Here is a 12,272-nt window from a genome sequence, read left to right on the forward strand (position 1 = left end):
TTATTGGAGAGAAGGAGCCAAAACCATGATTCATCCCAAGTCCCAAAGACATAAATTTTATTTCATTTGCTTGGAAAGTGAGACGCATGGATGGGCCTGAAAATTAGGCAAGACAGAATGGAATGAAACAACCAGAAAGATAGTTAATTTATTTTCAATAAAATTTATGAAAAAATGCAGCCCTAATTGGGGACCCTGGGTACCATTTAGAAATATACTGACTTTGTGGGTGTTCAGCCTCTGTCTCCACTAAAGACATTACTTCATTCCTTTAGACTCACCCTTCCTCTCTACCTTCAACTCTACGGGAAAATATTATATCCACACCAACATCAAAACATGCCCTAGTGTCCTCTGGCAAGAACTTGCATGCTCAGTTCCCTCTTAATCTTATTTCTCACACTCACTTGCTGGGTGACATTTAGTCAGTATCCTCACTTCTGTGGGCCTTATGATTCCCATCTATAAAATGAGAAATAGGGCTTGATGGTCCCTCAGAGTGCTTCCACTTAGATATTCCAGTTTTCACTCTCTCCTGGGCTGAGTTTGTGAGAATATGGGAAATGAAATGAGTGAAACAGCACTGCTTAGGACATCTTACTTGTTCATTAGAAATTCTAGCCAGGCTTGGTGGCTCATGCCTGTAATCCCAACTCTTTGGGAGGCTTAGCGGGCAAATTGCTTGAGGCCAGGAAGTGGAGACCAGCCTGGCCAAGGGCGATACCTCATCTCTACTAAAAATACAAAAATTAGCAGTGCATGGTGGTGCATGCCTGTAATCCCAGCTACTCAGGAGGCTGAGGCACAAATTGCCAGAACTGGTGAGGTATAGGTTGCAGTCAGCTGAGATTGTGCCACTGCACTCCAGCCTGGATGACACAACTAAACTGTCTTTAAAAAAAAGAAAAGAAAAGAAAAGAAAAGACAGGAAAGGAAAAGAGAAGAGAAGACAAGAGAAGACAAGAGAAGAGAAGAGCAAAACAAAGAACAATTCAAATTTGGTAGTCTCTTTAAGTGAGATTGTCAAGTTGGTGGCATGGGACGCTTATGGGGGCTCTGTCTCTGATACTAAATTTTGTGAGCATATAGTCACTCTCTGATGATAAGGTTGTCTTTGTCTGGCCTCTGTCTGTCATGTAGGAATATTTGGAGAACAAACTTGGCCCAAAAGGGTAACACCTAGTTAGAGAAGAAAACGGGAGCCCTAGGGATAACATTTACTCTGGAAAGAGTGTCTCTCTCCTTCCCAGGACTGGCTGAGTGGCCGGTGAAGATTCCGTGGCTGTAGGAACGGAAAGCTGTCCAAGTTCCCCAGCACCTCTTTCCCACAGCTCCTTTCCTAGCCCAGTTAGAATCCCCAAAGTCTGCTGTGTTACTGAACTTTATTCCACTGTAGTCTCTCAGGCAACTCCCTTCATGACATAGTTCCTCAGCTATGAAGGAGCTTGCATTGATGATAAAGGCTCCCTCTAAGATCTGATATTCTCTCTTGCTCTCAGAGCCATGAAACTTTGAGAAACATCTCTGAAGACTCTGCTATCAGCCTGATTCCTCCCTTACACCCTGTTCTGTGGCAAATCTTTATTCTTTGGCCTTAGTCAATGAATATGAGTGAACCAAAGATAAAACCAAAGACAGAAGGATGGGAGGAAACTGTGGAAGAGGGAGAAAGGAACACAGAGACCATGGGGAAAGAGAAACAGACTTAGGCACAGAGAGGCACAGATAAACAATGAGATACCAAGAGACCGCCAGGGACACATTGTCAGAGACAAGCAGAAGGGGTGCGCCCATAAGTGCGCACGTACGATGGAAAATGAATGACGAATGAGGACACTCCACCACTCTCCAAGTTAACAAGATGAAGACCCAAGATGGTGGCATTCACTCTGAAGGCAGCCTGGAAAGTGGGAGACACGCTTTGTCCACTCCCTGGGGTTGACTAGAGCCCTCAGCCCAGTGCATCCTAGGGGTGTAAGGATCAAGATCCGTTCGATGAGAGACCCTTCCTCCCAAGCTGTGAGCTGTGGGTGCCAGTTAGTCCCATTTGTGACCTTGGGAACTTAGTGTTCCCAGAAGAAAGGGGGTGGCCGGCTNAGATTGACTTCCAGTTTCACTCGCAGCATTCCAAGATCTTAGCCCTTCGCCAAACAGAACCCTTGCATCTCCTTCCTTTTCCTTCATCTTTGGCTCTTTTGATGCACAATATCCTTCCGTTTTGATTTCATCTTTATGTCCCCTTTATCTCCAACTTCTAGAGCTCCCAGTTGATACCTGTGTCACTCTCAACTGTTTCCAATAAAGAACATGATGTAATCCTGTGCCTCTGAGGCTGAGTAATTGACATCTTTTTGGCACATTACACTTTGCAGAGTAAGGGATCATTGAGGCTTCTGGTGACATCATTCAAGGGAGTGAAGACAATCAGAACTTTGAGAGTTGAGAGTTCCAGGGTTATTGTTATCTTCCTCTGTTTCTACAAAAGATTGTAAAACCCTTTTTAGTCAAGGACCGAAGGACAATGCCTTAGTTTGGATCCTCTAGAAAGTAACCCAGGGAACAGGGCATGGGTGCAGGTAGTTTGTTTGAGATATCTCCCAAGACATACAAGATGGGGAGTGGGATGAGTAATTCAGGGGAGAGAAGGGAAGAGAGAAGAGTATTAAGAGCTGGGTACCACTGTGGCTGAATCCTACTGGGGACCTTTTAAAGAATCATGCAAAACCGACTTATAAATTTTCTTTTTAAAAATATTTTATTTTATTTTAAGTTCCAGGATACATGTGCAGGACCTGCAGGTTTGTTACATAGGTAAGCCTGTGCCATGGTGGTTTGCTGCACCTATCAACCCATCACCTAGGTATTAAGCCCCACATGCATTAGCTATTTATCCTGATGCTTTCCCTCCCCCTGCCCCGTCCAGATGCCACAGTGTGTGTTGTTCCCTTCCCCATGTTCATGTGTTCTCATTGTTCAGCTCCCACTTACAAGTGAGAACAAGTGGTATTTAGTTTTGTTCCTGCGTTACTTTGCTTAGGATAATGGCTTCCGGCTTCATCCATGTCCCTGCAAAGGATGTGATCTCATTTCTTTTTATGGCTGCCTAGTATTCCATGGTATATATGTACCAGATTTTCTTTATGCAGCCTATCGTTGATGGACATTTGGGTTGATTCCATGTTTTCGCTATTGTAAATAGTGCTGCAGTGAATGTATCAGGCATGTATCTTTATAAAAGAATGATTTATATTCCTTTGAATGTATACCCAGTAATGGGATTGCTGGGTCAAATGGTATTTCTGGTTCTAGATCTTTCAGGAATTGGCACACTGTCTTCCACAATGGTTGAACTAATTTCCATTCCATTCCACCGACAGTGTAAAAGCATTCATGTTTCTCCACAGCTTTACCAGCATCTGTTGTTTCTTGACTTTTTAATAATCACCATTCTGACTGGCATGGCGTAAACCCGGGAAGCGGAGCTTGCAGTGAGCTGAGATCCGGCCACTGCGCTCCAGCCTGGGCTGCGACAGAGCGAGACTCCATCTCAAAAAAAAAAAAAAAAAAAAAGAAAAAAGAAAAATAAAACATAAGAATAGACATGTCAGGAGAAGTGTGAAATTAGAAAGAAGGAAGAGAGCTAGCATACTCTTAACCTCCAAACTCCCCTTGGGAAATGGGAGACTCTGGAGTTAAACCCCCCCTTCTGCTAAGAGAGCCTGGAAAGCGCAAGACAAGATGTGCCCTCTTTCCCTGGTAGACCAGAAAGCCTCAGATTGCTGAGGATCAGGAGCCGCCTATCAAGGCCCCCTTACCCCAGGTAGTCCCACTGATGGCCTCAGGGATCTGGTGTTCCTGATGGGGGAGTCTGGCTGGCTTGTCTCCATGACTGTCTCTTGGAGTGCTGGGGCACACCAGGGCAGGCAAAGCGCAGAGGTAGGAGGTGCTGAACAGCGTTTCTTAGTTTTGGTGCCATCAACCAGGCTAGTACTTCCTAAAATGGGACTCTGAGGACTTCTGCCAATCCTGGTACCATTCTTCCTTCTGGGGGATGTCCAGAAACCTGGGCACGCTGAAGGGATCTTTGGCAGTAAGTACTGGGGACTCAGTCCTTGAAATGGAGAAAGGAAACTTGGTGGGGAGGAAGGAACAAAGAATAATTTTGCAGTTGAGAAATTATTTTCTCCACCTGTGCCTGGGATTCCGGGTGGGAAAGAGGGAAGCTATTTGGAGTCTCTTGGTAAGAGACTCCCTTGGTGAATATAGGCATCTGAATCTGTGACAACTGACTCCTTGCTGACGTTCTAAAAGGTTCTTGCTGGAGGTGCCTGGACCTAGAGCTCATGAAATGAACTAAGAAAGAGTAGTAAGCCCAAGGAAGTCTCCCATAAGAAAAACAGGCTGTTCCCCACAACACCAACTGTGTTAGCTTCCAGATGTTCTCATTGCAGCCCCCACACCCATACCCACTGAGGACCCTAGCCTTTGGGGTAAAGAATGGTCTCCAGAAGTCCCTTGGAATGCTGAAATGTGAAGACTCACAATTAGCAGCTAACTGTACTGAGCACTGAAAATTAGTGGTTGAAAGTGAGCACTCAGGAGCCACACATTGTAGGTTCAAATCCTGGCTCCATCCCTGAGTAGCTGTGTGACCTTGGGCAAATTCACATAACCTCCTTATGCTTCCAATTCTTCTGTTTATAAAATGTGAATATTAAGAGTGCTTATCCATAGATATGTAATGAGGATTAAGGAGAAAAGGCAGCTCACAGTCAGTGCTTCATCCGTATGAGTTACGTCATGTTGCCCCAGGAAGTCTGACGATGGCTTGTCAAACTGTGTTGCGTTAGTCTTCAAAGCAATCCTATGGGCAAATGAGGAAATCAAGACTCAGAAGTGCCTGGCACACCAAGGGTGGCCCAGAATTCAAAAGCCAAGCTATCTGATGCCAGAAATGTTGATCTCAATCATCGAGAGCCACAGCGCCTTCTGGGGGAGCAACCAAGCACAGCAAGGCTGAGTGACCAGAATAGTCTTAGAGGAGTGCATCTTTCTCCCAGGAACCTCGTAGATGGTGTGGATAGAGGGTAGGGGTTGGTTTAGGGATTCGATGGTGAGTTGTTATGGGGTTGGGGATGTGGGCAGTGTTGGGAAATTCCTGAGCTACCTGAGGGCCACTACCTTTTGGGGACAGGTGAAGTGGAAACAAGGTTCTTTAACTCTGCAGGGGTGCCCTGGGCTTGGAGAGGGGGAGCACTGGCTCCTTTAAGGCCTCGAGGGAATATATCTTCCCTTGCCTTAGAGCTGTGTCCCAAAATCAAAGTAGAATGCGAAGTGGAAGAAATAGACCACTGTACCAAACACAGAGATTGCCCAGAAAACATGAAGCGTTGCCTGTTCAGCTGTGGAAAGAAATGTTTAGACCTCAGACAAGGTAACTCAGATGCTTCCTAAATTTCCCAGTGCCCTCACCTCCTATCTCCACCTGCACTGCACTAACTCTGTCTCCTGGTTCACTGATGGTTAGTCTCTGACCTAGAGTTTAGGTACATCTTCTACTTGACACAAATCTGTCAGTCCTGGACTTGGGAGACACGGATTTTATTTCATTTTTTCCTCTATTTTGGTATGTGATATGAACAATGTAGTTTTCCTTTCTGGATCTCAGTTTCCCTTTCCATAAGACAGGTGTTGATATTGGACCACATGGTCTTTGGCTACTCTTCAGTGATTCTTGAGATGCCAAGTAGTCACCGAAGTCTCATCAAATGCCAACATTGTGTCAGGTTATGTGATAGCTATAAGAGACAGGTATATAATCTGTATTTCCTGGCTTTTTTCTCCAGGCCTCTCTGTCTATATAAATCCAGGATGCCTTCCCTGACCACCTTAGACCACCTACACTCTTTCTTCTCTGCTCATATTATTGAGCTCTAAAGAAGACCATCAAGGACTATTCATTCATTCTATTCATTCAACAAATATTGATTGGTGCCCGTGACAGCCATGATGGGTTCCACTTGCTCATTGTGGCCAGGAAGGTCAGAAAAGGTTTTTCTGGGAAAGATATCCATGATTTAAGATCTGAAAGATGAGTACTTAGACCAAAAATGGGAAGAAATAGCCTTTCAGGCACAGGTAATAGCATGTACAAAGGCTCTGTGGCAGGAGGCAGCATGTTCAGGCCTAGAAAGGCTGGAAAGCAGAGAGTGAGCAAGAGATAAGAAAGAGGAAGCTGGTAGTGTATATTCAGGGCAACTTGAATCTGTACTCCCAAGTGGCCATCCTCAAGTTTTGGGCTCAAATAAACGCCCTACTTAATCATATTTTCTGAATCTTGTTACTTTAGGTTGGCATACCTTTCAAGACAATAACTAGGTTTTCAGTGCTTTGACAAAACCTCAAATGTGTGGCCTTCCAACCAGGCATCCGTGGTTTCATATTGTTCAAGCATTTGTTGCATCCCTATGGATTGCAGCTGTCCGTAAGTTCGCTGTTGCTGGACTAAGAAATAAGGCATACACAGATTTCTACAGAAATTGTAATTCTATAAGAGATTTTCAGGAGATGGGGAAGGCTGGTATCTTTCAGAGTGCAAAGCGATTTTGGAATTGAAATGATTTCTTTGGGTTAAAGTTTGACACTGACTTGTGTTCCTGAAACATGAAGCATGAATATGTGGGCTGACAAATAGTCTCTCTTGATAAATAAACAAGTAACAAATTTTAAAAAGAGAGAAAGATGAAGCTGGGCTAGATGGGGGAAGGAGAGCTGGTAAGAGATCTGGTCTTGATTCTAACAGCAATGGATTAACCTATGTTCAAATCCCTTACCATCTGTGTGGTCATAGGAAAGTTATTTAGCCTCTCTAAACCTTAGTTTCCTCATCTGCATAATGAGAACAATAAGAGGACCTACTTTACAAGATTAAATGTTAGTAGATGTCAACTACTAAGAATAGTGTCTGACACTAATCAGTGCTATAATTGTTGTTTTGTCATGCTTCAGACTATGAGGTTCTAAAGAACTCTATTTGTACCTCATAGCACTATGGGCAAAATAATTGCTCAATAAATGCTTAAGATCAGGGTAGATTTGAGTTTCGGGGTTTTTTTTTTTCTGTGACTACTCCTGAAGCATCCTCTCTATGCCAAATTACCTGCTAGAAACTGCTGTATCAAGATAGCATAAGATGCAACTCCCTCTCACAAACCTCACATTCTCATGGAGGAATCAGAAAATGTGAACAAGAAAGTACATGGAAATGATAAATGTGTGTGCAAGATTGAGAGGCAACAAAGAAAAGCAAGGAGTAAAGAATGAATCCAGGAAAGACTGCATAAAAGAGTCAATGTCTGGGAAGGGTTTTAAAGAATGAACAAGAGTGCACTTAGCAAGAGAGGTCTGGATATGTCAGACATGTGCAAAGGCACGGGGTGTGTAAGAACATACTATTTTTAGAGCATAAGTGTGGGAAGTTGGGTGTTGGGGCAGCATAAGAAATAAAGTTGGAGAGGAGGAGGAGAAAATGGATTCTGAAGTCTCTCTGGGTTTGGTAGAACTTTATCCTGTGCCCAGCAGATCTGCCATTCTGGAAACCAATGTCGAGCAGATTGCAGAAGTCTTGGAGATCAGCTGGTGGCCTTTCATGGAAGTCCTTGCAAAAGATAATGATGCTCGAATTAAGAAAGCGGCAGAAAGGAAATAAAGGAGAGCTATTTAGGAGGCAAAATCAGCCAGATTTAGTGTTCAGATGTTGGGGAGGCAAGGAAAAAGAAGCCATGTGATGTCACAGCTGTTCCTTCCAACAGCCCTGTTAGGCGAGCACGTTGGGATTTTGCATTCTCATCTTACAGATGAGGAAGTCAAGGACCAGAGAGGTAAAATGAGTGGTCAAGATTCACACTGAATTGGGAGCAGAGCCCCGAGCCAAATTTGCTTCTCAGCGGAGACAAAGAGAGCGGTGGTCAGAGAAAGGGAGAGATGGACATACTCCAGGGAGACAGGCACCCAAACAGCTCTGTTCTGTGATCTCCCTGCAGGTATATGCAGTATGCCACAGGAGGCTGGCCCCTGCCTGGCCTCCATACCACATTGGTGGTACAATAAAAAAACAAAACAAAACAAAACAAAACAAAAAACCCTAAGATCTGCTCCGAATTCATCTATGGCCGTTGCCAGGGGAACAATAACAACTTCCAAACTGAAGCTATCTGCCTGGTCACCTGCAAAAAATACCATAAGTCCCGGAGGTCCCAGTCTCCTGTGCTCACCAAGGCCACACTGGGAGGTCTGGGTGTTGGCTGGTCTATTCCAAGACCTAGGTGGGCCTGGGAATGACAAAATCAGCTCTAATGCATAAGTATAAGTAGAAGGATATTTTGGGAAAGAGGGTGGGAAGGGAGGGATTAGTCAAAGGGATATTGGCAAGTACGAGGCGAGTAGTGGGTGTAGAGAGAAAACAGAAGTGGTGGAGTATCCCAGACCAGGTCAGATGGAAGCCCAGTAAACCCAGCCCAGCCCTGGGCACCATTCATCAGTCAATCATTATAGGCCTTTACTTCTCACTAAACCTTGTTGTTACTTCTCTTCCTTTTAAAGGTTATTTCTAACCAGGGCAACCACATACTTTATTGGCCAAACCAAATCACTTTTGAAAGTGTCTGAAGGTGAGGTGACATTAATTATTACACTGGGACAACAGGCATAAACTGAGACTCTACTGGACAAGTCAGAACCCATGATCATTCTAGGATCCCCCAAACTCACCTTCATTCCGTTCCCGCCCAAAGATATAAAAATGATCCCACCTCCTTTTTCCCATTAGGTGCAAGATTTGGTTCCTAATGTGGTCAGGGTCCAAGCACCTCACCCTTTAATCTTCTACCTCACAGGTTAGCCTTACTTTATACCATAAGGAGGAGCCTGAATAACCTCCAGGATTTGGATCATAATCCAGGCCTCTCTCCACGTGTGCCTGATTGATGCTCCAAATTGGCTTCCACGGGCCAAACCTTGGCTGTTGCAGAAACTGAACTCCAGGAATTGCTTACACCCTTTCTTCCAGTGTAGCATATCTTCAAACACAATGCTCTTCCCCTTGACCACTTCTCAGTATGAAACTCTATGTCTTCAACTTTCAGAACCCCCATTTATTCGTGTGAAGGCTTCAGTTGCCTTAATAAAGCGCTCTGTGGGGTCTGATTTCTCTGAGGCTGAATAATTCACATCTGCAATATGTTGATATTGACATATACTCACATCTCTCTATATGTAATTTTCAGAGAACAAGAAGCTATTGCACCTTCTGGTGACACCAGAAAAGGGAGAGAGTATGAAAATCCTGCAAATTTTCCTGTGGAAAGATAACTAACTCTTTTATTTAACATGGTGATCAAAATACGATATTTTAATTTTTATTACAGGTGAATTGGATAAAACATATACCCGAATGCTTGCAGCCGTGCTTGATGTCTGTAGTTCTGTTACAGGTTTGTGTCCTAGAAACACAGGAATTTTAATAAATTATCTTTTGTACAATTCCATTAAAAAAGAAAAAATGCATGGTACATTTAAAATTACACATATTGAATTATCAAGTATATGCTTACTAGAAAAGAACTTCTGAACAGGCTTCCATAAGAGCTGATTTTTTTTTCCCACTGAAAATGTGATGTATCTGGCTGGGCTCAGTGGTTCATGCCTGTAATCCCAGCACTTTGGGAGGCCGAGGTGGGCAGATCACCTGATGTCAGGAGTTCAAGACCAGACTGGCCAACATGGTGAAACCCCATCTCTACTAAAAATACAAGAAATTAGCCAGGTGTGGTGGTGCGCACTTGTAGTCCCAGTTTCTCAGGAGGCTGAGGCAGGAGAATTGCTTGAACCTGGGAGGTGGAGGTTGCAGTAAGCCGAGATGGCACCATTGCACTCCATCCTGGGCGGCAGAGTGAGGCTCCATCTCAAAAAAAAAAAAAAAAATGATGTATCTGTTATTTGAAAGAATGCTCCACAGGCTTATTTTCCTGGCTCCATACATTTCAAAACTTGTTTCTCCTCTACTACCCACAACCTTCTTGGGCTAAGAACGTTCATTTTACAGTGCAACCTCTAGTCCCATAACTTAGTGTCATAACGTCAAGGGAATCGGCCCAGTAGACAACGGGAGTATTATTTGCAGCTGCTCCTCCACCAGGACAGCTAGCAGCAACTTCCTACACATAGAAATGACAGCAAACGGCCTAAATATATTCTACTAACTCCAAAATAAATATATCCCCAACTCAACTTCCTTTTAATTTGCATGCCTAAAATGCTGGCAATCGCCCCAACACCACCTAACCCAGGAGAAGTGTGAAAGGTCAGAGTGGAAAGGGAAGGTGGATTGGCTGATTATGGTTAGAATATCTTACTTTTGCAGATATTACAGGTCATCTGACCATGTAACATATAGCTAGAAGCACTTCCAGAATCGCTCAAGCAAGGACCCTGAGGCTTGGCTCCATCAGCCTCATGGTAAGTCCATCTCTGAAAGGGCCCATGGACTTGTTTTCTGGAGTTGTAGCAAAGGAGACAGTTCCATAGCATGGTGCAGAAATTCTCCAAAATTGAAAATAGCTGGAGAGAGGCATGAAAGGGAGAGATGAAGGAAAGCAGAGTAGAGTTAAAGAAGAAGGGAGAAGAAAGGGGTGAAGGAGGAAAATGGTGTGATGGTGTGACTGCTTTAAAGCAAGGTCCTACAATTCTTTCACTCGCCTTCCACCTAGAAGTGGGATCTATGTCCCCTCCTTTTGAATCTGAGAAAACTCTGTGACTCTTTGACCAAGAGAATAAAGCAAACATGATGCTATGTGACCTTCAAGGCTAGGCTAGAAAAAGTGCAAGTCCCACTTGATCCTCTTAGGTAGCTTGTTTGGTGGTAGTGGGAAACTGCCATGTAAGATGTCCAACTACTCTGAGAGAAGCCCATACTAGAGAGACCCATGTGGGTGCTGTGATCAGCAGGCCCAGATAAGCTCTGACTGATAGCCAGCATCAATTCCAGCCATGCAAATGAGCTGCTCAACCCAATAGAGCCTTCAGATGGCTGCAGCTCCAGCAGACGTCTGACTGCAACCATGGGAAAGACCCTATAAAAGAACCACCAAGCAGATTGCTTCCCAGATGGCTGACCCACAATATGAAATGGTTGCTTTAAAGTGCTAAGTTTTAAGAAAATTTATTCACAAAATAGGTGATCAAAGATGGAAAGGGGCTAACTGCAGTGGCTCACAGCTGTAATTCCAAACACTTTGGGAGTCCAAGGCAGGCAGATCACTTGAAGTCAGAAGTTCAAGACCAGCCTGGCCAAAACGGCAAAACTCCATCTCTACTAAAAATACAAAAATTAGCCGGGCATAGTGGCGGGCACCTGTAATACCACCTACTCGGGAGGCTGGGGCAGGAGAATCTCTTCAGACCGGGAGGCAGAGGTTGCAGTGAGCTGAGATTGTGCCACTGCACTCCAGAGCGAGACTTGGTCTCAAAAAAAAAAAAAAAAGATGAAAAGGGAGTAGAAGGAAGGATAGGGGAGAGAAAGAAGAAAGAGATGCCCAGAGGACTGGGCAAGATAAGAGGATGCCAGGCTTAAGAAGGGAATCTCACAGCAGGCAACTTGTCACCACAGCACACCAAGACTTGCTATCTCTTGTCAAATAAGTTTCTTGTTTAATATAACTTGAATCAAGGGGCTCTAAAGAGGCTGGAATTCACTTGTCGTTGATGCTGTTGCCATCTCTACTCCCCTCTCTTTAGAAAGGGCTGGTTAAACTAATTGTAGAAAACTCTAAGGAAGCTGCAAAAAAAGGTTAGAATTAATAAACAAATTTATTAAAGTTATAGGATACAAAATCAACATACGAAAATCAATGGCAATTTTATACACCAAGAACAATCTCATTTCCATTAGCAGCAGCAACAACAAAACACTTAGTAATTAACTCAACCAAAGAAGTGAAAAACTTATGCATTGACAATTATAAAACATCGATGAAGAAAATTTAAAAGACACAAATAAATGGAAAGAAATCTCAGGCTCACAGACTAGAAGAATTAATATTGTCAAAATGTCCACACTACCCAAAGCAACCTACAGAGCACATGCAATTTCTGCCAAAATGCCAATGGCATTTTTTTACAAAAACATAAAAAGCAATGCTAAAATTCATATGGAACCACAAAAGACCCCAAATTGCCAAAGGAATTTTGAAAAAGAACAGAGCTGTAAGCATCAC

General features: G+C 43.7%; 1 protein-coding gene across 1 annotated transcript; it reads left to right on the plus strand.

The window, feature by feature from the left end:
- The first annotated feature begins 3,999 nt into the window (after positions 1 to 3,999).
- On the plus strand, positions 4,000 to 8,933 carry WFDC6 (WAP four-disulfide core domain 6). Its single transcript, XM_025400497.1, is given in 3 exon segments — positions 4,000 to 4,090; positions 5,303 to 5,445; positions 8,895 to 8,933. Coding segments are annotated over 3 exon segments (273 nt in total).
- Positions 8,934 to 12,272: the final 3,339 nt, after the last annotated feature.

The sequence above is a fragment of the Theropithecus gelada genome, chromosome 10 (genome assembly GCF_003255815.1).
Source record: "Theropithecus gelada isolate Dixy chromosome 10, Tgel_1.0, whole genome shotgun sequence".
NCBI lineage: Eukaryota > Metazoa > Chordata > Mammalia > Primates > Cercopithecidae > Theropithecus > Theropithecus gelada.